Genomic DNA, 26359 nt, shown 5'->3' with positions numbered 1-26359 from the left:
GATAGGGACAAGGCTGTCTCAAGTCACTGTTGACTGGAGACCTTAGTCTCTCTCCATCATGGTGGTTCATGAGGGACCTTGTTGTAAGAAGCTCACATCAATGCAGGCAGCATCTGTCTAGCAGGAGGGCACGAGGGGCCAATGCCAGCCAGCCAGCCAGCCACCAGTCTTTCTTAGCCTCATCTTGGAAGTGGCAGCCGGCACTTGGCCCCTGTCTGTTGCTTTGAGTCAGTCACCCAGCCTTGCCGGTATCTTAGAAGGATGGGGACTGTGCTGGTGAGTTTCGACTGCCAACTGGACACAACCCAGAGTGATCGGGGAAGAGAGTTTCAGTTGTCCAGATTAGCTTGGCCTGTGGGCGTGTCTGTGGGGGGATTGACTGTCCTCATGGTTGACATAGGGGGACTGAACCAATTGTGAACGGCACTGTTCCTGGGTTTGGGGTCCTGGACTACATAAGAATAGAGAAGCCTGGCTGAGTACAAAGCAAGCGGGCCGCATGGGTGCATTCTTTTCTCTGCTCCCCACTGTGGATGTGATGCGAGCAAGGGCCTGAGTTCCCGCCTTAACGCATCCCCCTGTGATAGGCTGGAACCTGGAACTCTAAGCCCAGCAAACCCTCTCCTTCCCGGTGTTGCCCTTTGTCAACGTATTCGTCACAGCAACAGGACTGGATCTAGAACAGGGACTGTGGGAGGACCCGGGCACCAGGGGGTGTGAGCACCGTAGGCTGCCTTGTAGGCGCCCTCCTTGACTCCCTAGATGTTCTCCCTAGATTCGGGGAGCGGCCATGTCCGCACTCACAGCCTGCCCAGCATGTTTTATTGACTCAGAGTGTCTCTGATGGTGGGCGGGGCCAATCAGACTTTGGACTGATGGAAACTCATGCTTTCGAGTGCTTCCATTGGGACACAGGGTCCTGGTAGCCCTGAGGTGTCCGCCTCTCCACAGAGAAGTGGCAAGGCTGTTCGCAGAGAGGGGCGCGAGACAGACTCTGGAATTCATAGGGCCATAGGATGCTGAATTCTAGAGAGAGTGGAGACACTCTAGGAAGCAGCCCTGGCCTGCTGCTGCCTGGGTACCACCGAGGTCTAACAGCTCTGCTCTGTCCCCACAGGGAGGGCCCCTTCGTCTCCACCTTCTCCCATCCTTGTGTCAGCTAATATGAGTGGATTTCTTTCTCGGCAGCTGAAGGGCCGTGGGAAACGGTCTTATTCGTTCCCTTTCTACCCCGCTCGTTCTCTAGCAGCTGTTCTCGAAAAGGCCAGTGGCTGTTTGTCAGTCCCTCACTATGTCCCAGGTTCCCCGTGGCTTTATCTCAGGCATGCAACATAGTGGCCCAACGAAGAAGGGGCCGGGTGCCACCTTGTTCCTCAGAGACGGCAAAGTGAGGCTCAGAGAGGTTAAGGAGCAGGCCAGAGGCAGCTCAGCTTGTCTGCGCTTGTAGGCTGGTTGGGTCCAGAAGCCTGGGTCTTTTGTTCTGTTGGGTTCTGGAACTTCCACCACGCCCTCTGTCTATTCTGAGGCTCACAGACACCCGCCACTGCTTCAGGGATTGTTGCTCCTCCCCACGCGTGCCACTCACAAGTCCTGGGAAGACGTAGGTCATGCCACAGGGAAGGAAAGCAGTCCATCCTGGCCGCAACGGAGCCCCTGACATTCCACCGCCCCATCTCTGGTTATGTCTCATCTGTCTCTCTTTCCAACAATGCCTTGCTCGTTGGGAGTACTCAAGTGTATGTATTTCCAGAATGTTATGCTTGGTATCACAGCAAGAGACTAGTAATTAGAGAAAGCGACATCAAGATAAACATACAAAAGAAGCCACATGATAGAGAAAGACCGGAAGCCCTTCCCTACCTGGGCTTCAGACAGCACACAGAGCATGTGCTAGAACAGCCTGTGCTGTACAAACACCACAGGGAGGTGAGTGCCGTGTCAACACACTGTAGAGCATCACAGACTATGGCCCAGGGCTTCCGTGGGCTTTTCCCTCAGCTCCAGATCTTGCCATTCTTCGGGGGGTATATTCCCTTTCTTAATGAACTAGCTCTATTTCTATTTTGAACTGCATGTCCCTGGTGCAACCATTTGCAATGTGACATGTGAACTCAGAAGCCCTAGTGGGTGCCTCTGGGACTCAAATCTGTGCCCGTAATAAATAATCTCAATCTCTCTCTCTCTCTCTCTCTCTCTCTCTCTCTCTCTCTCTCTCTCTGCAATTAAAATCCCAGGTAGCACTACTGGGTGCCATGGCATCCTATAGAATTGCGCTCAAATCCCTCTCTCCTCTGTGCTTTATGGACATGGCCTGGGGCTGGGCCCCAGACTCCCATTTTCCTCAGCTGTAAAACGGGAATGAGAAATCATAATCCACAGGGTTCTGGTGAGAAGCAAGGAAGCAAATGAAGGCCCAGGGCTATGCTTGGCGTGGAGGAGTGGGGCGCTCGGTCCTGCTTTTTATTGTCGTGGCTTCATTTGTCCCTGGAGTCGCAGCTCGCGGGGGAAACCTTCAAGACCTGTTTCAGTGTAGGCTCCATAGGGACCTGGCAGTAGCTGCAGCCTGGAACACTCCTGACCCCCTGCCAGCTTCTCTCTGGGGATCTCCAGGCAGGATCTGAGCTGTGAGGCCTCTGCTTGTTGCTAGGTGCAGAGAAAACAAATATTATTTTAGAAACATTAATAATTGAGACGTTTTCTGCAGAGAATTGGCCGGCACTGGGGGAATTGAAAATTAAGACGAAGACACTACCTCCAGCGGACTCCCTGGTGAATAATTCATGTGGCCAGAGCCCACAGCAGCCTAGAGAAACAGAAACCCTCAGTGTCTGTCCTTCCTGCTCTGTCCACGTATTTTCCTGACCCGTCATAGAGATGGAGCCCCGCCCTCTGGAGAAGGGGCAAAAGGAGGATTCTGCTGGAGTTTTTGATGCGATCTTGTTGCTGCATGACCTTTGAGGAATTCAGCTCCTCCATGAGCAGGAGCCCTGCTTGGCATCACCTTGGCACTGCTGAATCCTGTAGACCCAAGTGGTGGAAGAGACCCAGAGCAGCCAGCCAGGCCAGCTTGGCTGCACAGCTTTTGTAAGACAGCTCTTCCACTCTTGTTCACATTTCTTCCCCTAGTGCACCTTCACTGCGGGCCTGCTCTGTGACCGTGACAGAGTCCCGATGCCAGGGGACATCTACAGCTCAGGGTGCCTCTACTGACGAGGAATGCAAGCAGCAGACATGGCAAGAGCCTCTGACTCCAGCCTCGGGGTGGCCGGCGAGGATATATGGTGGACGGTGCTCCTGAACTGAACCCTGTCAGGGAGAGATGGTGTTTTTGCTGTTTTCCGTTGCTGTAACAGAATGCCCGAGACTGGGTGACTTACAGAGAAGAATGGTTTGTTCGGCTCTTTCTTCTGGAAGCTGGGGTGTCCAAGAGTGTGGTGTTGCGATCTGCTCTGCTTCTGGTGAGGGCATCTAGGTCACAACTTGGTGGAAGAGGTGGAAGGGCCAGTGGGCAGGCTCTGCTGACAAGGTAGGCTCTTGTGGAGAGCATCTGTCTCACGAAAGTTCCAAATGGGAACCTGGCTCGGAGAGAGAGAGGGTCTTAACCCTACACAGGGAGGGATACCTTCCCATCCCGGTCATTGGCATCAGATTTCAGCACGAGGTCTGCAGGGACACACCACATCTGAACCAGAGCATATGGGTGGCTGGGAAAGGGAGGGGAGGCCTTTTCCATTAGAAAAAGCACTGTTAAAAAAAGAGCCCCATAAGAAAGAAAGAAAGGTCCTCTGCCCAGACTGTATGGAGGGCAGTGGCATGTGTGGTGAGCTGGACAGAGGCTGGGTTGTGGGAGGGCGTCAAGGGTTAGAGTGTTTGTATTTGGACTTTTCATGGAGGGCCATGGGGAGCTAATGGAGGCTTAAGCAAGAGTTACCATGGTGATTGGTTTGATGTCGGCACTAGGGAGGAAGGGAACACCACAGCCCTTGTCTTGTGGTGAGAACTCTCAGGTTGGTTTCCACTCTTGCATCTATGGCTGACTCTGTTCTTTTCAAAGACAAGCCTTCCTCCATTTCTCAAGTCTACCAGCCTCACATTTCTTTCTGTTCCTTCATCATTTTGTTTTCTGTGTTAGGAAAAAGTGAGGGCTTCAGAGGTCACCCCACCTCCTGTGCTAGTGTCCTGTTCAAAGATGATCATTCCCACAGGTCAAGTGGCTATATATATAAAATACACATATATACCACACACACACACACACACACACACACATATATATATATATATGCCATGAAAGTAGAAGGAGTGCTGTGTGGGAGAAGAGGAGTCTAAAGGGAGGCATATAGCTTCAGTTGTTTTAAACAAACATTAAACTGTTCAACAATTCAGCCCTCTCTACCTCCCGGGGAGATGCACATAGGTGAGGAAGCCAGTTGTCCATCGCCATCCATGTGCATTCCTGGTGGAAACAGCTTGTCTTCCCCCTTCCTCGCTCCAGGATGGTCAAGGTCCCGCTCCCTGGGGTGCCCCTGCTTTTTCAGAGTGACACCATACCATGGTTATCACTGTTTACCCACCTGTCCTTTCTGTAGACCAGCTTTGGGACTCTGAGGCCTCCAGGCCAAGGAAACACCAGTATGTTGTAGTCTCAGCCCCAGGAGGATGGCAGTGTGGCTCTTCAGTGAAATCTCCTATGAGAAGGAGGACACTAGTCACGAATCTGGGGCCATAAGCAGCCAAGGGCAGACTCACTCTTACCATGCTGTCTGCATGGGCTGAGCATCCCTCCCCCCCCACCTCCGCACTGCCTGGCAAGGCTCAGTCAGGTGGGCTGAATGCCACCATTCCTCTTCAAGATCTGGCTTCCTCATTTAGGAAATGTCCATGCCATCTACTTGGTTGCAGACTCCGAGGTGGAGGTGAACAAGCCATGCTGGGAGGTATCTCCGAGATCACCCTGAGCTGGGTTCCACTGTAACAGTGGCTGCCCTTGGCTGACCAAGGGCTCTGTCCAAACTGTTCTGTCTAGTGACTGTAGGAGGCAGGGCTGCCACTTCATTGTATGGATCAAAAAGCCTGCCGAGAACGTAGGGAAAAGGGGCCAGCTAAAGAAACCCACCAGAGCTAGTGAAAGAAACCCACGCTAGCCATGAAAGAAACACTTTAGCCCCAACCCAGAATCAAAGAAACACTCCCTGACCCTGAAACCAGTGCCAAAGAAACATACTTTGTTCCTAGAATCAGAGCCAGTGAAAGAAATACACCCTGGCTCAGCAATTAGAGCCAAAAGGCTAAAAAAGGACCAGTGAAAGAAACACAGTTTGGCCCTGAAATCAGAGCTGTCTCTGCTCCTGACCAATGAAACTAACCAATCCCTGAGCAGAAAATCTTCTCCCTGGGAAAACTCCACCCCCAAGAAGCTCTATATAAGCCCTCTGCCTGTTCAGTTGTGGGCTGTGCTTTCCTACCCTAGCCACTCTCTTGGACTCCTCCTTCCCAAATAAATCTCCTTCTCAAAAGAGGATGAAGATCTTCATTCTCAGGGGCCGAGTAGAAGAACCTTGCTGAGACGTCCCTTAGGGAGACTGAGCAGAAAAAAACCTTGCTGAGAAATTCCCTTAGGGAGGCTGAGCAGACAAAAAGTAACACCTTTTCACTAGGGCCAGAAGAGATTGCTACATTTCTGCAGGGGTTTCCCCTTCAGCAGAGTGAAGCGAAAGAAGCAACATTTTGAGCTGGAGAGCAGCAGCAGAGCTTTGCTGGGAAGCCCTCTTTCTGGGGTGGGGTGGGGGTGGGGTGGGGTGGGGGTGGGGTGGGGGGTGGACAGAGCAAAGCTCAGCTGTAAGGGCTCTTTAGGAGAGGAGCGAGATTGCTTTATCCTGCAAGGAGAACACTCCCCACTGCACCCCAGCTTCAGGTATGGCCTGACACCCCAATAAGTCAGGATACCTCTCCCTCCAGGGCTGAGCTGTCCTGTGGCTCTGCCCTCCAGAGTTGTCCTATTGCTGCTGTAGGTATAGGCTGGGGACAAGCCAGGATACATTTCCCTCCAGGGCTGAGCTGCCCTATTGTGGCTGCAGCCTCCAGAGCTGTCCTATTGTGGCTTCCTGATAAGTCAGGATACCTTTCCCTCTAGAGCTGTAACACTCATAGAGAACACATACTTCCAGGCACACAGCTCATGTGTGGCAGTTCTGAGACTATGTGCCTAAAGATTCTCTACCCAGGCTCTGTTTTCCTGGCTGCTGTGAACTCCAGGATTGGGACTCAGCACCCTTTGCTTACACTGGCTGCTGTGTTGTGTGTGAAAGATTTTCACCAGAAAGAAAAGGATTCCAGACAGGCCTTCACAGATGGATTTGATGGTCCTTTGAGTAGACCATGTGGTCCGAAGAGCCACATCAGCCTATCTTTACAACCTGTCATCTTGCAACCTGAGGATGTTATCCAGCTACTAGACCTGGTGTGTGATGTTTTTAACTTCTTCAGTCTCTCTGATCACCGTGGGCGTTTCAAGAATTAATGGGGTGAACCAACAACAAAACCAAAAAATAACAGGCATTAACAATCACTGGTCATAAAAATCTCCTAATAGCAATGGACTCAAGTCACCTATAAAAAGACACAGGCTGACAAAATGGAGATGGAGACAGGATCCATCCTTCTGCAGCATACATGAAACGCACCTCAATTATAAAGGCAGACATTACCTCAGAGTAAAGGGTTGGGAAAAGATTTCCCAATCAAATGAACCTAAGAAACAAGCTGGTGTAGCTACCCTAATATCTAATAAAATAGACCTCAAATTAAAATTAATAAAAAGAGATGGAGGAGGACATTTCATATTCATCATAGGAAAAAAATCCATCAATGAAGTCTCAATTCTGAACATTTATGCCCCAAATACAAGGGCACCCACGTTTGTAAAAGAAACATTACTAAAGCTCAAATCACACATCAAACCCCACACACTAATAGTGGGAGACTTCAACACCCCACTCTCACCAATGGACAGGTCAGCCAGACAGAAATTTAACAGAGAAATAAGGGAAATAACAGATGTTATGACTCTAATGAACTTACCAGACATCTATAGAACATTTCACTCAAACACAGAAGAGTATACCTTCTTCTCAGCACCTCATGGAACCCTCTCTAAAATTGATCACATGCTTGGTCACAAAGCAAATCTCAACCGACATAAAAAATTTGGAATAACCCCCTGTACCTTATTGGATCGTTATGGCTTAAAGTTAGAATTCAACAACAATACAAAATGCAGAAAGCCTACAATTTCAAGAAAACAATCAACTGAACCACCACTGAATCAAGGAAGAAATAAAGAAATTAAAGACTTTCTAAAATTCAATGAAAATGAGTGTACAACATACCCAAACTTATGTGACACTATGAAAGCAGTGCTAAGAGGAAAGTTCAAAGCACTAACTGCCTACATAAAGAAGATGAAGAAATCTCACTAGTGACTTAACAGCACAACTGAAAGCTCTAGAACAAAAAGGAGGAGTAGATAACAGGAAATAATCTGAGAGTTGAAATCAATAAAATAGAAACAAAGAACAATACAAAGTATCAATGAAACAAAGAGTTGGTTCTTTGAGAAAATCAACAAGGTGGACAAACCCTTATCCAAACTAACTAAAAGCAGAGAGAGATTATCCAAACTAATAAAATCAGAAATGAAAAGGGGGACATAACAACAGACATTGAGGAAATCCAGAGAATCATTAGGTCATACTTCAAAAACCTGTTCTCCACAAAATTGGGAAATGTAAAAGAAATGGACAATTTCCTGGATAGGTACCACATACCAAAATTAAATCAAGACCAGATAAACAATTTAAATAGACCTAAGACCTCTAAGATAATAGAAACAGTCATTAAAATTCTCCCAACCACAAAAAGCCCAGGACCAGAAGGTTTCAGTGCAGAATTTTACCAGAATTTCAAAGAAGAGCTAATTCCAATACTCCTCAAATTGTTTCACACAATAGAAACAGAAGGAACATTGCCAAAATCTTTTTATGAAGCTACAGTTACTCTGGTACCCAAACCACACAAAGATGCAACAAAGAAAGAGAATTACAGACCAATCTCCTTCAAGAACATTCATGTGAAAATACTCAACAAAATACTGGCAAACCGAATCCAAGAACACATAAAAATGTTGTCTACCATGATCAAGTAGGCTTCATTCCAGAGATGCAGGGATGGTTCAACATATGAAAATCTGTCAATGTAATCCACCACATAAACAAACTGAAAGAAAAAAACCCCACATGATCATCTCATTAGATACTGAAAAAGCTTTAACAAAATCCAACACCCCTTCATGATAAAGGTCTCAGAGAGATCAGGGATACAAGGAACATACCTAAACATAATAAAAGCAAGCCAGTAGCCAACATCAAATTAAATGGAGAGAAACTCAAAGCGATTCTACTAAAATCAAGAACAAGACAAAACTGTCCACCTTCTCCATATCCATTCAATATAGTACTCGAAGTTCTAGCTAGAGCAATAAGACACCAAAAGGAGATCAAGTGGATACAAATTAGAAAGGAAGAAGTCAAGTTTTCACTATTTGCAGACAATATGATAGGGTACATAAATGACCCCAAAAATTCTACCAGGGAACTCCTACAGCTGATAAATACCTTCAGTAATGTGGCTGGATACAAGATTAACAAAACAAAACAAAACAACAACAAAAAAAGCAGCCCTCCCATATACAAAAGATAAATGGGCTTAGAAAGAAATCAGAGAAACAACACCCTTTATGATAGCCACAAATAATATAAAATATCTTGGGGTAACTCCAAACAAGTGAAAGACATGTATGACAATAACTTTAAGTCTTTGAAGAAAGAAATGGAAGAAGATATCAGAAAATGGAAAGATCTCCCATGTTCACGTATAGGTAGAATTAACATCGTAAAAATGGCTATCTTACCAAAAGCAATTTACAGATTCAATGAAATCCCCATCAAAATTCCAACACAATTATTCACAGACCTTAAAAGGATGAATAACCTAACTATCATAGAGCCTTCATCCAGTAACTGATGGAAACAGATGCAGAGAGCCATGGCCAAGCACCAGTCCAGTGGAAGAGAGGGAAGAGGGATTCTATGAACAAGGAGCATTAAGACCATGATGGGGAAACATACAGATACAACCGAATCACGCCAGTGGGAACTCACGAACTTTGGACTGACAACTGTGGAGCCTGCATGGGACTAGACTGGGACCTCTGCATGGGTAAGACAGTTGTGTAGCTTGGTCTGTTTGAGGGGCCCCCGACAGTGGGATGAGGATCTATCCCTGGTGCAAGAACTGGCTTTTTGGAACCTATTTCCTATGGTGGGATGCCTCGCTCAGCCTTGATGTAACGAGGAGGAGCTTGGTCCTGCCTCGACTTGATATAGCATGCTTTGTTGACTTCCATGGGAAGCCTTACCCTTTCTGAGGAGTGGATGGAGGCGGGGTAGAAAGGAGGTGGGAGGAGGGAACAAGAGGAGGGGAGGGAGGGGAAACTGGTTGGTATGTAAAATAAATTTAAAAAATAATAAAAAAGAATTAAGAAGTGATCACAGTTTGACCAATTCTCATTGGATAGACTTTTCAATGCTTAGCTCCAGATGGTTCATTCCAGAGTGTTTATTAAGCACCTGCTGGGTGCAAGGCATTGCTATCAGTGCTGAGGACACAATGTCACACCTCCTGGGAACAGTGCTAGTATAGGTTCTGGAGATACAACCATGACCATGCACAGTCCCTCATGGCGTTAAAGGTTCACTGGGGAGGCAAATTTGTCAACTCACAGCTCTGAGAGGACATACAGGCAAACGAGTTGGATATAGGCTGGGGGAGGAAACCTTTGCGGGGCAGAGATACCCGAGCTGAGTTCTGAAGGAAGCATAGGAAGTGACCAGGGAGAGGGAGCAGTGCATACCCTACCCAAGTTAGGAACAGTGGTACTGCAACAGCCCTGGGCTGGGGTGTGTGCAGCTGAGGAAGTTCCACCGAGAGGGAGTTGAGACCACAATGGTCAGAAGGACAGACCTTTGGTAGTCATGATGAGAATTCTATCCTGAAGCGGTCACATCAGCGTCAGCTTTGTAATGGTGTTGCACACCCACATCTTCTGCAGCTCAGAATCCTGCAAGTTGGCACGATGGCTGGGCTCTGCTGGTGGTGTTCTGGTATGCCTGTATGGTGATATTTTAATTGTACTGAAATGTGATTTTATTTGTATGTTAATAAATAAAGTTGCCTGAGGGTCAGAGCTAATAGCAAGCCATAGCAGAGCTGGGCGTTCGTGGCGCACACCTTTAATCCCAGCACTTGGTAGGCAGAGCTAGGCAGATCTCTGTGTTGTCAAGGATACAGCCAGCATTGGAGACACACACCTTTAATCTCAATACCATAGAAGACCTGGAGGGCTGTACATACAGGCAGTGATGAGGCAGTCATGTGGTTGGGTTTACCACCAATGAGAAGGCAGAACAGTAAGACTATATAAAGACAAACAGACAGGAAGTAGCTTTTTTTCGGAGAGGTCTCTTGGCTGAAGAGGCTAGCTGCAGCAGGTGGGTAAGGCACTTAGCTCTGATCTCTTAGCTTTCTTCTTTGCATTGGTTCTGTGTTTCTTATTTAATAAGACGGTTGGATACATCTACATGCCTGGGGCTCAGCTCACCTTCATTAGGCTTGTCCACATGGTCACCATCCTGGTCCCATCTGAAGTGTGATGGACCGTAGAGCTGGAAGGAACGGACTCCTGGGGATTTGGAGCTACAGCATCCCCTTGGGCTTGGTATGGCCAAGGCTGCTGGTGGCTTTGAGATACCCCTTCTTGGGATAGTTGCTCTTGACAGGATGGGGAACATTTCACCTTTGTATCGGTAATTGTTTTTTGTGTTACTGTGACCCCATACTTGGCCGGGGGAAAGGTTTATTTGGCTCATGGCTGTGGAGGATTTGGTCCATCATGGTTTGGGAAGGCAAAACAGGGTGGCTCCATCTGTGCTGATGGGAGTGAGTGGCGTGGGCTGTTCACATCATGGTTAATTAGGAAGCAGAGGACACAGCTGGAACTCTGGGGTGGATAACCTTCAAAGGCCTACCCTAATGACTAACTTCTACCAGCCAGAACCTACTTTCAAAAGGCCCCACAGCCTTTAGTATGTTAGCTCACGCCGAGGACAGAATATTTAACACAGGAACCTGAGGGAGTATACAGATTCACACCACAGACACTCACACTCAGGGCATTGCATATCAAAGGCTGGAGCTGGGCAGGCTCTATGAAGTGGGTCTCACTCCAGAGTCCCAGTGAGTTGGAGCTGAGGCAGTCTTAGGCCAGACCCAGTTACAGGTCCTCTTCCCCTCCCCGCCAGTCTTCCCTCCTCACTTGCCTCCTTGGGATACAGCCTGGACAGCTCCCACAAGAGTCCCCAGCTCAAGCCAGCTTTTGGAGGACCCAGGCTGAGACATTGTCCTGTCTACTCCCACCTGCACTGAGCTCCTGGCTCAGGAGGAGTTGAAGTGGGCAGAGCAATGAGGAGCATGAATTCAGAGTGACAGGTACTCCAGCAAGGAAGAAAGGCAAAGTACCATCCAGGCTGCTGGCTGAGGCCAAGGTGAACTTAGGAAGGGAGGCCGTGCCAAGCAGGCCTATGAGGTCTACTGGCTGGATGCCTTTACCACCTTCCTATTTTATGCCTACATGGAGTCTGAGTGTCTCCTTAGTCTGCTGACCAGGAAGAAGTGGCAAACAGCTCTCTTCCCAGCTCAGGAACCAGCACCCCCAGCCACCCATTACTCTCAGTCCACCGACATCCTCAATGCTGGGATAGTGCGCAGGAAAGGAAAAATCACCTAGTTGATAAATAGGCCTCCCTTCAAGTGCCTGCCTGGTCCCTGTGCTGGGGTGGGAGGGAGCCCCTCTGAGACACATCTGTTGGGCACATGTGAGGGAGGAAGGCATGGCCCGAGGCACGTGCATTCAGCACTATTTCACCTGAGCCACCTGTGAGGGCACACTGCACTCCAGGCCTGGGAAGGTGCAGCTTTCGTCTTTAGATTTGGTCCTTCATCTTCCGCCCCTCTTCCGTTCAGTGATGCTGAAGACATGGAAATGGATGTTGGAGGTGTGAGACATGGGGAGTCCTTTCTCGGGCTGCAACCCCACATGTCTCAGGCAGGAAGGAGAGAGAGGTGCTGTGTTCAGAGTCCCCAAGAAACAGCACACTCAGGCTCTGTATGTGGGTGGCCGGCTGCCAGGGACACCATTGTCTGCAAATGTCTTTAGAGCAGAGTGCCAGGGTAGAGAGCTTAATGGTTAAGAACATGGACTCCAGAGCTAGATTCTGTGTTCAAATCCCAGTTCCTCCACTTACACAGAGACATCTTATCTGTGTCTCAGCTCCCCATAGGTAAAGTGGATTAACAATGGTAGACTGCATAGATTATCCTCATCTGCTGTCAAGGAAACCCCCAAACTCTAATACAGTGAGCAAATTGACATCAACTTTCGGAAAATGGGAAATGAGGTGGACAGAGATGGAGAGTGGGAGAGAAAGAGACAGGGGAGAGAGAAGGAGGTGGGGAGAGAACACATAGCAAGTAAAATAGTTTAGATCCTAGTACCCTGCAACTCTAGCACTGTCACACTGTGGGTTTGGAGACAGGAGGATTTCTCAGACTTGGAGGCAGGATTGGGTGGGGAAAGTCGTGGGCAGTTTTATTTATTTGAGACAGAATCTTGCTATACATATATCCCAGGCTGACTTCAAACTCACAGTCCTTCTGCCTCTGCGGCCTCCTTGGGTAATAGTGTCACCACTCACTGGCCATTTTTCTTATAAAAAAGCTACACATTCACCACATTGTCCCAAACTCTGGTCCCTGGGCTGATGGGCTGATGCAGTGAACTGTAAGGCCTCTGGTGACACAAAGTCCTGTGTCCAAATGTTCCTAGAGTTTAATCTCCAGACTAGGAGCAGTCTGGGGGCCTGCCAGCTAGAGAACCAACGCACTGTGCACCACCATTAGGCAGTGAGCTTGACTTTGGGTGGCTCACAGTGGGCAAGAAGGGTAAACCCAGAGGGACCTCCTACTGCACGGAATAGCCATGACCTGGTGCATATAATAGACCGTCAGAATGCTGCTTGGTATTCCTACGGTGGGGCCATGGGACTGATGCATGCATTTGCAGCGGTCACAGCTGCACAGTAACCAGGGTGGGTTTTGCTGCATGTAAGTTATGGCAGACAGAGGGAACAGCATGTGCAAAGGCAACAGGGGTGGAGCTGTGACTCAGGGGTGGGACAGGATGGGAGGTGATGGTGTGAGGAGTGGCCAGGAGGGGGGTGATCTTCAGAAAGGTGTCTTCTTAGGTCCCTCCCTCCCTCTCATTTGAATTTGTGAGCAAAATGTAAAGCCCAGGAGTCTGTCTTCAGACTCCTGTCTTCTCTGTAGAGGACGCACACTCTTCATTTTGGCCCCCTCCCCCACTCCCTCCCAGTTACCTCCCTGGCCCTGGCTGGTGTGTGTGTGTGTGTGTGTGTGTGTGTGTGTGTGTGTGTGTGTGTGTGTGTTTTGACTCCAGAGTTACAGGCATGGGAAGAAGGAGATCCAGGGAAGCCACATTCCCCAGTCCTGGCTTGAACACAGACACCATCTGGTGCTGTCATTTAGATTTTGAGTGTGTGTCCCCCCCCCCCCCCCAAGGCTCAGCATCAGGCACTGTTAGGAGGCATTGCACCTCTAGACCCTCCTAAAGGGTGATCCTGGAGTCACAGCTCCTTCTCCTCTCTTTCTTGGCCGCAATGCTGTGAACAGGCCTCCCCTGCCACATGCTTTCCCATAATGTGCTGCCAGAGGCCCAAAGAGGCGGGGCCAAGAGGCCACAGACTGGACACTCCGGAACCAGCTGCCTCCACAAGCCTTGTCTCTAAGCTGATTGTTACAGGTATTTGCCATCAACATGAGGATGGCACTGCCTGAGGACTTTAAAAACAACTGACTCACAGTCCACAGAGTGGGGCAGCCCAGCCTGGGCACCTGGAGTTTTAAATGTTCCCCAGCAATGCTGATGAACAGGTGTAGGGGACCCACAGGTGTAAAGGACTCACGGGTGTAGGGGAAGATGAAGCTATGGGCTGGGTGTCTCGGTGGATAGGAGAGGTGTCAGGGACTGTGGGACGGTTGGGTGTGCAGACGCATCTGTGGTGAGGGACACGCAAGGTCGTTAGAGGAAAGGACCAGGCTTGGTCTTGGTGCCTAAGAAGCCTGTGGCTTCCATGATGAGATACAGTGTGCTGTAGCGTCCCACAGTTCCATCTCAATCTGTGTGCTCATCTTTCTAAGGGGGGGAGGGGTGACCAAGCCTCCCTCAGAGCTAGGCATGCAGAAGACAGGGGCTCAGTGCTGCAGCTGAGTCTCTGTGACCCCCTCAACACATGTGTGTGTGTGTGCATATGTATGTGTGTGTATGTGGTACATGTGTAGGCGTTATGTTCATGTGGGTTTGCATGAGTGTGTGGGCCAGAGGTTGATGTGGGGTATCTTCCTCAAGATCTCTCATTGGATCGGGAGTTTGCTGGCAGGCAGAGTGGCTGGCCAGTAAGCCTCAAGGATCCTCTTGTCCCTGTCTCCCCAGGACTAGGATTACAGGTGTGTACCACCTCAGCAGGTTTTTTCTTTTTCTTTCTTTTCTTTTCTTTTTTTTTTTTAAAAACACGGATTCTGGGATCAAGCTCGGGTCTCTGTGCTCGTACAACAGCGCTTTGCCGGCTAAGCCTTCTCTCCAGCTCCTGACTCCTATGTTGAAATGCAATCCCCCACCCCTCTGGTGCTGGGAGATAACAGGAGGCCTTTGAATCACAGGGGTGAAGCCCTCATGAATGGGATTAGCATCTTGGTGAAAAATGTCACAGACAGTGTCCTTGCCCTTCCTCCCTGTGACATTACAGGGTAAAGGTCGCCATCTATGATCAAGTGGCCCCTCCTGTCAGTGCCTTGGACCTTAGACTTTGAAGTCTGTGGGAAACCGTGTCTCGGAAAATGTATTTTACTCCAGGCATTTTACTGGCGTGGCAGCAGTCCGACTCACAGCCAAAGGTGGTTCTTTGGTGAGTTTGGACTGCTTTCCCCATAGTCCCCTAGGAAGACACACACAGACCCAAGCCCCCGTGGCCTTTCCAGACACTGTTTATTGTCTTTGGTGCCCCCTCAACTTTTCTTATGGTGCCTAGTGGATGTTTTGCCGCCTCTGGCCTCTTTGTGCACCCACCTGTTCCCCGGATCTACAAACTTAGCCCTGGAAAGGGTTCTACTGTTTTGAGAAGGAAGGCGGCCAGGACCTCAGGCCTCCTACCCACGTAGGCAGCGTTCATCCGTGGCCTGGAGTTCCCACCCCAGCAGTTCCTGGCAGGCTGGTCTCTGAGTCTACGTAGCAGTTACCATGATGATGTTGTGCTGTCGTAGGGAGTGCACAGCTCCAAACCATCTGCACAAAGGGCTGCCCCTGGCTTCTCACGTTTGCTTTTCTAAGACCCACACAGGAACACAAACACTGCGCCGAGCCTTTGCTCCTGGATGGGATCTGAGGTGCGGCTGTCCAGAAAGAACTGGACACGGAAGTCCCATGGGTGGGTGATGCTCTTTGGGGACATGGGTCCTTTGACATCTCCTCTCACAAGTTCTGTCTGGACACCCCATGCCTGGGCTGGTGGCACTCCCAGCTGCTCCTGATGGTCCCCTAGATGGGCTGGGCTGCCGGGAGTCATGGGCATTCTCCATGGGCCGTGTCCCCAGGTTGGTGCTTCTGTGGGCCATGCCTGCTGTGGAAGCACATTACAGAGTTCAGCAGGGACTGAGCTCCCCATGGTCCTACATCCCCATGCAGGGTCCTCATCCTTCCAGATGCTTGTGGTCCTGGGCCACTCCCAGCGTAGGTGGCGCTTGTTTCTTCAGAGCATGTGGTGGTTGTAGGTGTGTTCCTCGTTTATAATGGGTCCATCATGGAAGGTTCCACCTTCTAATGGTTCTTAAGACAGTTGTCAGTTGCCACTACCGATCTTGGTGCTGATGGTTTTGCTGGATCTTGTGGATAACCTGTGCTGAGGTACATGGTAGTGGATGCTCTTCCCATAGGTGGTTTTGATACAGATGGCCCAGCATGGATGGTTGATTCTTGCTCCAGCTCTCCTTACAACAGCTTTCTATATAGATGGTCACATTGCCTATTTCTCAGCAGATGGTGTTGTGTGTGTGTGTGACCTGTCTGCTGATGGTCGTTGCTACAGAAGACACAGCAACTACTTCTTTGGTTTTTCCTATATTGCCAGTGAACATCCCAGGTGAATCCGGGCTTGTTGGGTCCTCGTGTTCAGATGTTAGCAGGAGCTGAGGAGTCGCCTCATAAAGGTATGGGCTCCTGGGCGGGCTGCTCAGCCTGGGTGGGCTGGCTGCTGCTTCCCTCTGGGTCCTTGCCCTTGCCTTCCTGGAGCTCTGTGTTGCTCCTCGGCTCACCCTGCTCACTGCAGTCCACCCGGATGGTCTGGTTACTGGTGGCCTTGCTGGAGGCCTTGATGTTGGTGGAGCTGAGAAGCCCGCTGCTCACCTGGTAGGACAGGAAGCTGCTGCCTGCGCTGAGGAAGCTCATGCTGCTCAGGCTGCTGATTTTGCCGCTAGGCAGGCTGGCGTCACTTTTCCCCTCCAGCCTGCTGGGTGTCCTGGCCTTGACTGTTCAGCCTTTGGATCTTGAACGCGATGCGGGAGGTGGGAGAGGAGGTGATGAAGAGCTCACTGCTCTGGATGCCGTCCACGTGGGTAGGGAGCTGCTTAGTCAGCCTCCCAATTTGCTTGAGGTTAACTAGGCTGGCCCGGCTGCTCTCCTCGTCAGCTGCATAGCCACTGCTCGACAGGGTGGAGATGCTGCATGCCTCTGGCTGGAGGTGCTGTGTGCTCTTCTTGAGGCTCTCAATGCTGTGGGGTGTTCCCAAGGCGCTGTAGACAATTGTTAGGGGCTTCTGAACGACTGCTGCATGGCTGGACCCCACATGTGGCTGGAGCTCTAGGCTGGGTAATGATGGGCTTGGCCTTTGCTCTTGAGCATTCCAGACAGAAGACCCCCCTTTTTCCGCCTTAATGGCGGGGAGCAGTGGGATTGGTTTATCCAGGAGGGGCCCTGGAGGCCTCTGAATGTTGCTTGTGGCCTGTCTGGGAGGAGGTGGCTTAGTGTTTGTTCTCATTGGCCAGCTTGGTTCCCATGGTGATGGCACCTGTGAGGCGGGGGGGGGGGGGTGGGGGGTGGGTGGGGGGGTGGGGTGGGGGTGGGTCGGTGGGTGGGAGGGGCAGGGTGGAGGGTGGGAGGGAGAACAATGCCTCTCTGACAGCAGGTAGTCACATCAGTGACAATGATCAGCTTGGGCAGAAAAGGGGTTCATGGGCGTGGTACTAATCATTGTGACAGAAGACCCCAGAGAAGCCGAAGGATTTGGTTCACTGTTTGTGGAGGTTTCAGTCCATCGCGATAGCTGGTACATAGAGGCAGGGAGCACACCTGAGCTGTGGGCTTTATCCTTTTCCTCTTTATGTCCTTCAGACACCCAAGGGATGTGCTGACACTGAGGGGCGACTTCCTCCATGGAAACATATGTGCAGACACACATAGGATATCATTGATATCCTAGGTGCTTCACCATTGAGAAGACTATGCAGTGAGCGGGAACCACCTTTCAGGGAGAATTCCTGAGGGGCTTAGAGCCTGCTTGGCCAGCCTCTGTCTCCTTGCTGAAGGGGTTATGAGGACTGTAGAGAGTTCAGTCAGGTTGAACTCCCAATTCTTTGCCAGCTCTCCAAGGTCCTGCTGAGTCAGGGTCTCCCAGTCTTCTCACAGCAATTCCTTACTTGTTCTCATGCTCCCAGGCACGCTGCTCACTTCTTTCTTTCTCCTGAAAATTCTTGTCTAAAGAGATGGCTCAGCGAGTGAGAGCACTTCCTGTACAAGTATGAGGACTTTAGTAAAAGGTTGGGTGTGGCCATGGGGAGCCTGTAATCCCAGTGGTGTGGGGAGTGGAGATAGGAGGAGGCTGGGCTTGGATGGCCACCAGCCTGGCTTCAAGTTCAGAGAGAGACCCTGTCTCTAAGGTGCAGAGTTACAGAGCAGGACATGGAGAGTTACAGAGCAGGGCATGGAGAGTTACAGAGCAGGGCATGGAGAGTTACAGAGCAGGGCATGGAGAGTTACAGAGCAGGGCATGGAGAGTTACGGAGCAGGGCATGGAGAGTTACAGAGCAGGACATGGAGAGTTACAGAGCAGGACATGGAGAGTTACAGAGCAGGGCATGGAGAGTTACAGAGCAGGACATGGAGAGTTATGGAGCAGGACATGGAGAGTTACAGAGCAGGACATGGAGAGTTACAGAGCAGGGCATGGAGAGTTACGGAGCAGGGCATGGAGAGTTACGGAGCAGGACATGGAGAGTTACGGAGCAGGACATGGAGAGTTACAGAGCAGGAAACTTGACGTCCTCTTTTGGCTTCTCCCCCTGACACACATCCACACATACTGTACATACATATATAGTATTTATTGGAATGTAGATTACGTGTAATGTTGGGTTTCAAGCATGTCATCTATTTGACCACACCCTTACTCCTCCTTTTTCCCCTTACCACCCCTCCACTCCTGCTGGTCGCCTTCCGTCCCTTGGCTCCCTTCTACTTCCATATAGTATTATACACACGTACATACACAAAAGTTTCATGTATACATATAACATTTTATGTATTTCTAAAAGTCTAGGATCTACAGAAGAGAGAAAATACACTATTTGTCTTTCTGAGCCTGGCTTATTTTGTTTCCTATAATGACCTCTGGTTGCAAACAGTACAACTTCACTCTTCATGGCTGAACTCCACTGTGCATATATATCAATATCCCGTTTTCTTTATCTCCTTATCTCCTGGTGGGCATCCAGGCTGATTCTATAGCTTGGCCATTGTGGGGAGTGCTGAAATAAACATGAATGTGCAGGTGTCCATGATGCATGTCAAACTATGCCGAAATTCCGTGTCACTCCAGTCAGAATGGCCATCACGAAGGAAAAAAAAAACATGCTGTCAGAGATATGGGGACAAGGGGACCTTCATATACTGCAAAAAATATGGCGGTATCCCAGTAGAATGTTTGCTTAGTGGGATTCCCTGGGTTTGATGGCGACACCACATGAAGAGCTGACTACCCGCACCCAGTTATAGCCTGTCTCCCCTCACAGTACTCAAAAAGAACCAAGTTCTTCTCTGCCCTGGAACAGGCCCCTCCAGATAGCAAAGCCCTAATGGAGAAGGGTTACAGGTTGGACAAGTGACCACGGTCACTTCACAATGCAAATTGGGAATGCAAATTCTCCAGCCACTGTAGAAAACCAGCCATTCCTTAAAAAGCAAAACCAAAACACTAAAAACAGAACTCCGTATGACCCTGCTATACCATTTCCTATGTCAAGCCCTTCCCTGCCTCAGGGTGCACTGGCCGTCCCTATTGCTCCCTGGGTTTCTTTTTGCTCCCTCTCTTCCTGGCTTTAGACTGAGCAGCCCCCTTCCAGGAAATCTCTCTCAACTCCCCAAGAAGAGTTCCTAGAGGCCCTAGCATTCTTTACACCACTTCCTAATTTATATTCCCGTGACACGATGAACCATCCATTGTTATTCATGGCCGGTTCCTTCTGTAATGTAACGTTCTGAGGAGGCAGCACCTGCCATCAAGGACACACAGTGGGATGATTATTAGTGGGCACTCATAGTTCTTTATTGAGTAACTGATTAGATTAAGAAATACATTGAAGGAACTGGGACAGTCATTAGGTGTTGAGGAGGAAGAGGTTTTGAGAGAGAGGTGACAAGGGGCCCTCCTTCAGGTGAGGACATTATCTCCCCAGCAGGCAGCATGGGCAGAGTCTGAAGTAAAATCCTCACACTGTACAGAGAGCAGCTTTGCTCTGTTAAGGCTCTGTGCTGGCTAGTTTTATGTCAGCTTGACACCAGCTAGAGTCACCTGAAGGTGGGAACCTCGGTTGAGAAAATGCCTCCATAAGATCGGGCTGTAAGCAAGCCTGTAGAGCATTCTCTTAATTAGTGATGAATGTGGGAGGGCCTAGGCCATGGTGGGTGGGGCTTCCCCTGGGCTGGCGGTCCTGACGTCTGTAAGAAAGCAGGCTGAACAAGCCAGGGGGAACAAGCCATGGGGAACAAGCCGGTAGCTGCATCCTCCATGGCCTCTGCATCAGCTGCTGCCTCCAGGTTCTTGCCTGGCTTGAGTTCCTGACTTGGCATCCCCCAGTGAACGGTGATTCAAAAGAAACCCTTTCTTTTGAATTTTTGGTTGCTTTTGATCATGGTGTTTCATCACAGCAATAGTGACCCTAAATAAGACAAGTCACTTGTAAAGGAGTAGTGAGGTACTATGTCACGAGGAGATGGTCTGCTGACATTGCTAAACTAGACTAAGATGCTATATCCTTCCATAGCTCAGGCTGAGGCAGGTGCTTGAAGAGTCCCACAGACATTGCTGACTCAGGGGTGTCTGAAAACAAAACAAAACAAAACAAAACAAAACAAAACAAAAAACAACCGGTCTCGCCAATATGTGAAGTGTTGTGGCCACTTATCCTGCCCGGAACCCTTCTCCATTTAGGGCTTTGCTATCTGGAAGAGCCTGTTTCCAGCAGAAGGAACTTGGCTCTTTTGGGTGCTGTGATGGGAGATAGGTTGAAACTGGGTATGACTAATCAGCTCTTCATAGCAGCCATGAGAGAAAGAGACTACATCAGAGGATCTGGGTTCTAACGATAGTCATTGATAAGTAGCTTTTAAAGGTGTTGGCAATAAATCAAATTTATATGTACAACTTCCAGCACACTGCTGTTACACACTTGCTTTCTTCAAGAGAAGAAAAGTGCAAGGCAGCTCTTCACACGCAGGAGATGGATGGCCCCACAGCTTTGCCTAAACTTAGTAGGTCTGGAGCAGGCTGGCTTGCTGCGTATGCATCACAGGGAGAAGAAGGTGCTCCTTGGAGAGGAACGTTCAGTATCTTGATTGTCACCAACACTGTCACTGCTAATTGTCACTGTCACCCTGTGCTGTTCCAGGGGGCTGCTCTGCTTCCATGTGCTGCATCCTTTCATCCAGAAATGATAATCTTCCCCAGGAAAAGAAGGGGGTGGTGCTCTTCTAGCTGACCTCCGGCCTTGTGCTCCCTACAAGGGACTGAGAGTAGAGGCACTCGGTGCCTTTAGTGGTGAAGCTCAGTGTAAGGGACATGGTGGACTGATGATCCAGTCTGCTTCCATTTTAGGTTTGAAAGACAAACTAGGTTTATTCCTGTTTACGAATAAATCTGTTTCTCAAGGATTGAGCTATGCCCCACCTGTAACCTTAACTGCAAATGGTTCTGTCCTGCCTGTTCCAGGAAGCGGCAACCATGACTTGGTTTCAAAAGGTTATTGTGACCACCTTGTTATGATCACCTTGCAACCACGTCTGTTTCAGGTTGCCATGACCAACTTGTTACACTTATGCTCTGCTTCTGTACCCTTGCCCATTTGTCTGCCAAATGCCCCATTTGGAAACCCCTCCTCCTGAACTATAAAAACCCTATCTTCCCCATGGCCAATACCGATCTCTTGAACCGGGCCTCTAAGGAGAGACAGCTGTGTACATGAACAAAAGGAGCTTGATTTAACTAATTTGGCCATGATGATTTAGGTCAGTGGTCTTTCTCCTTGCATCTGTGGGATTAACAGGACCCAACAATGTGGGCAGTGGGAGTGAGACCCAGCTCTTCTGGGGGCTTGCCTGTGAGAAGCAGAGGGGAGGGCACCGCATAGGTGGTTTAGGGATTCTCTCCTCCCTCTCCACAACCTCCTTTCTTTCTTTTTTGAAAGGTCTTCTCTGTCCCAGACTGGCTTCAAGCTCTCTTTGTAGCCAAGCTTAACCTCCACCTGTTACTCCTGCCTCTGCCTTCTGAGTGCTGAAACTACAGGAGAGCATCACCGTGCTTGGTTTTTATGTGGGACTGGAATCAAGCCCAGGGGTCCAGGCTGGGCAAACCTTCTGCTGAGTGACCCCTAGCCTTTCACAGTCGGCTTTTCCTAGATGAATGACCATGTGCCCAGACACTTCCAGTGTGTGTTCTACCAGGGTTAGTTTTATCATAAAGGTTCTCATGTTTTCTTGTCCTGCTAACTCCTACACTAAAAAGTCTCAGTGTAAGGTGTCTGGATAGGACAAAACAATTTCTCATATTCCGAGGAGGAAAGCAGCACTCAAGACAACTTCAGAAAACTGGCACTTAGCTGCAGCCCTCTAGTGCAAATCCATTCCAACACTGCACCAGACACACTTACCGTGTCAGGCACCAGTGTCCCGAGTTTGTTCACTGACCCACAATAATGTCTAGATTCTTCCTCCATCTTTCCTTCCACAGGCATTTATGGGGTCTTGCTCAATGTTAGGTAGGGTGTTACCTCCTGCCTTCATTGAGCTGATGGTCATGGAGGGAGACAGACTTGAGGAAGTGAGCAGATGTGTATGGGAGAACAAATGTTAGGAGGACAATAAGGTAGAACGAGGGAGTAGTGTGAGTGTGAGTGTGTGTGTATGTGTGTGTGTATGTGTGTGTGTAAATGCTTGTATCTGTTCCTGCAATCAAAACAACCAAGTTCTAAAGGTGGAGGTTATATGGAAGCCACAAGGAGGGTGGCAGTGTGTTCTGGAAGGGCTTTGGAATTTCTTCTGAGTGCTCTGGGAGCTGCTGGAACTTTCCAGCAGAAGATCTGGCTCAGGATGTCCTGTGAAGGACAGTCTGGAGGATCAGGGCAAGGAGCTAGGAGCTGGGCAAGGCTGCCATGATAATTTCGGGGGCAGGATAGCTGGGTACCCAGAGTGGCTGGTGCAGTAATTGTGGACATGAGGTTGCTTGGGACAGGGCAGTAGAGACAGAAATGGTGGGTCTCTGGCATGCTGTGGTTCAAAACCTGTGACCACCACTGAGGTGACACTGCAGGGTCCACTTAACTTCACCAAACCTCGGCTCCCACACGTGGAAAATGGGTGGTAACAGGGTGATGTGATTGACACAGCAGTCAGGACCAGGCTGCTCCTTCAGGCTCCACTTCATGATGCTTCAGCCCTCATGGAATCTTCTGCTAAGCAGAATGTGTGTACATGTATATGTGTGTACATGTGTATGCATAGGAATAACACACAGCCATGTGTGTGGACATGGAAGTATGTGTAGAGGAATACATGTGAGTGTACATGTATGCAAATGTGAAATGTTTTATTTTTGACAGTTTAGTACATGTATACACCAACTTTGGGGCATTTTTACTCCGTTGTCCTCTCTCTCGGGCTCCCACTGAAACTCCTCTTCTTTACAACAGTCTCTCTCCTTCTTTGATCTCCTTTTTCTTTTCTTCGGGTCCTTCAGCACGGGAGAGGGGCTTCTGAAAACCTTCTCCGTGCATGATGATGAAGTGGTGATGGGGATGATCTTGTGCAGCCTTGTCCAGGAGCCATAGCTGCAGTGGGTCGTGAAATTTTCACTTAACCAATTTTATTATTGATAAATTCATATATGAGTGCGATGTATTTACACCATATCTACCCCCCTTTCTTCCTCTCCAACTCCTCCTAGACCCCTCTATATTACCTATTTCTTTTAAAAAATAACTCATTGAATAAAATTAGTGTTGCTTATATATGAATGTGTGTGGGGCACCATTCATTGGAGCGTGGGCAACCTACCATGTATCACATGGCTTAAGAAAACTGACTCTCCATTCCCCAGAAGCCATCAGCTGCTAAGAGCTTCTCAGTTAAGCGTGGGGCCTCATGATTGCCCTCTCCATCCATACTCAAGTATTGATTGGCTTGATCTTGTGCAGGTCTTGTGCTGGCAACTATGGCTGCTCCGAGTTCATGAATGAAATGACTTTGTCATTCCCAGAAGACATAATACCCCAAAGCAATCTTCTCTTGCCTCTGGTTCTTACCATATTTCTGCCCCTCCTCTGTGATGTCCCCTGAGCTTTGGTCAGAGTGTCATGAAACTTTTCAAATGACAAATCTTTCCTTCAGCACCCGCTAATGGGGAGTACCTGCCCAAAGTTCTCTACAGAGTGTTCCTATGCAAGACTTTCTCCTGCCTTCCTCTGATGCACATCCTTCTCTCCCAGTGAGCCCCTGCTGTGGAGCCTCAGTCTGGGCAAGGGCCTTCAGCACTTCCTTATCAAGTCCTAAACACACCCTGTGCTTTCCTTGTGTATTTACCTTAGGTGCTCAGCTAAGAGTAGCCCTGCTCACACTGGGTCAGCAAGAGTAGCCCTACACACACTGGGTCAGCAAGAGTAGCCCTGCACACACTGGGTCAGCAAGAGTAGCCCTGCACACACCGGGTCAGCAAGAGTAGCCCTGCACACACCGAGTCAGCAAGAGTAGCCCTGCTCACACTGGGTCAGCAAGAGTAGCCCTGCTCACACTGGGTCAGCAAGAGTAGCCCTGCTCACACTGGGTCAGCAAGAGTAGCCCTGCTCACACTGGGTCAGCAAGAGTAGTTCTGCACACACTGGGTCAGCAAGAGTAGCCCTGCACACACTGGATCAACCTGGGACTGGTACCTGACCCCAGCCTGGGGGGTTCTCCAGCGTCACAGCTGGAGTTACGTGATGGCTGGAGAGCTGGCTCTGTGGAAAGCCCTGTTTACTCCTTCCCTATACTGTCTTGTTTACCCCTCAAACAGCTTTATGAAGTGCTAGGATTGGCATCTCCAATTTGTAGGGTGAACAATAAGCAGAGAAACTTGGCTCTTTGCTCAAAGCCACACAGCTGGTACTTCTGTCCTGTCTGTGTCTTAGTCTGGATTCCTATCAAGATAAAACAGCAACACCAAAAGCAACTTTGGGGAGGAAAAAGTTTATTTCGGCTTGTATTTCTACACCACAGTCTATCATCAAAGGGAGCCAGGGCAGGAACTGAAGGCAGGAACCTGGAGTCAGGGACTGAAGCAGAGGCCATGGAGAAACACTGCTTACTGGCTTGCTCCCCATGGCTTGCTCAGCCTGCTTTCTTATGGCACCTAGGACCACCTTCCTGGGGTTGGCACCACCCACAAAGGCTGGGCCCTCCCACGTCAACCATTAATCAAGAAAATACCCCCACAGACTTGCCTACAGACCAATCGGGTGGGAACATTTTCTCTCTTCCCAAATAACTCTAGCTTGTGTCAAGATGGCACTGGCCATCGGTCTACAATGCAGTCCACACTCGTAGATCACTTGATGGCTGCATGATGGCTTGTCACAGCGCTATGAGTGCCATCTTGGTACCACAGCCGTGGTTGTCTCTCAGGTCTGCTTGACACTGAAGAGTCAGCAAGTGGATTCTGGACTGACTTTGGGCCCCTGATCCATTTTCATTTCTTAGTGCTTTGCAGAAGTGAGAGGAATAATACCACAAAGATCCACCACGTACTCATGCCCCAGGTCCAGAAAAGGGCATTCTGATATGCCTCAATGTGGTTTTGATTCTGAGTGTCTCCAGAGGCCCGTGTGTCAGAGGCTTGGTTGTCAGCCTGCCAGCAGTGCTCAGGGAAGATGGTAGAGTCTGTAGGAGCCGGGCCTCGTGGGAGACCCTTAGGTGATTGTGTGGGAGGCACACCCTTGAAGGGGCTGTTACGACACAGCCTTTTCTTCTATTTTTATTTCCTAGCTGCCGTGAGGTGAACGGGCCTTCACGTGCTCCCACCATAGTGTGTGGTCCAGCAACAGACCCAGAGCAATGGGATCACGGATGGAAACCGTGAACCAAAGAAGCCTTTTCCTCTTGAAAGTACATTTTTGTTTTTCAGGTATTTTGTCACAGTAACAAAAATCTAACACATACTCCAAATCTGTTTACCCCTCCACCTTGTGTGTCTCCATGGCAACCCTGAATGCAATGCTCAGCATTATCACATACATCTTTTTTTTTTTTTTTTATTATTATTATTATTATTATTATTATTTTATAACACCATTCAGTTCAACATAATAGCCACAGAATCCCCTGTTCTCCCCCTCTCGCCCACCCCTCCCCCCAGCCCACCCCCCATTCCCACCTCCTCCAGATCAAGGTCTCCCCCGAGGACCGGGGTTGACCTGGTAGACTCAGTCCAGGCAGGTCCATTCCCCCCTCCCAGACCGAGCCAAGTGTCCCTGCATAAGTCCCAGGATTCAAACAGCCAACTCATGCAACGAGCCCAGGACCTGGCACCAATGCACAGCT

The 26359-nt window shown here is 49.4% G+C and overlaps 1 protein-coding gene and 1 long non-coding RNA gene across 4 annotated transcripts; both read right to left on the bottom strand.

Moving 5' to 3' along the window:
• Positions 1-1722: 1722 nt before the first annotated feature.
• Positions 1723-14708, bottom strand: LOC121831551 (uncharacterized). Of its 3 annotated transcripts, XR_013044756.1 has the most exons (5): positions 10718-14708; positions 10081-10226; positions 4575-4688; positions 3378-3575; positions 1723-2643 (listed from the first exon to the last, which is right to left on the bottom strand). It is a non-coding gene; the product is annotated as an uncharacterized LOC121831551 (long non-coding RNA). The 3 variants fall into 3 exon arrangements; XR_013044755.1 differs by lacking the exons at positions 10081-10226; positions 10718-14708 and having other exon boundaries at positions 2753-3575; positions 4575-4789; XR_006075083.2 differs by lacking the exons at positions 4575-4688; positions 10081-10226; positions 10718-14708 and adding an exon at positions 3932-4123 and having other exon boundaries at positions 2753-3575.
• A 510-nt stretch (positions 14709-15218) lies between these two features.
• C1H16orf82 (chromosome 1 C16orf82 homolog) lies at positions 15219-17312 on the bottom strand. The gene has a single exon (XM_006999084.4). The coding sequence runs from the start codon at positions 17277-17279 to the stop codon at positions 16731-16733; it is 549 nt and encodes a 182-aa protein (XP_006999146.2). The 5' UTR covers positions 17280-17312; the 3' UTR covers positions 15219-16730.
• Between the last annotated feature and the right edge of the window lie 9047 nt (positions 17313-26359).

The sequence above is a fragment of the Peromyscus maniculatus genome, chromosome 1 (genome assembly GCF_049852395.1).
Source record: "Peromyscus maniculatus bairdii isolate BWxNUB_F1_BW_parent chromosome 1, HU_Pman_BW_mat_3.1, whole genome shotgun sequence".
Classification (NCBI taxonomy): Eukaryota; Metazoa; Chordata; class Mammalia; order Rodentia; family Cricetidae; genus Peromyscus; species Peromyscus maniculatus.
This window is presented reverse-complemented; position numbering and strand designations above follow the sequence as displayed.

What these genes read in the sequence shown, in the direction of transcription:
- C1H16orf82 (XM_006999084.4), bottom strand. Translation starts at nt 17,279, where the DNA reads ATGAGAACAAACACTAAGCCACCTCCTCCCAGACAGGCCACAAGCAAC.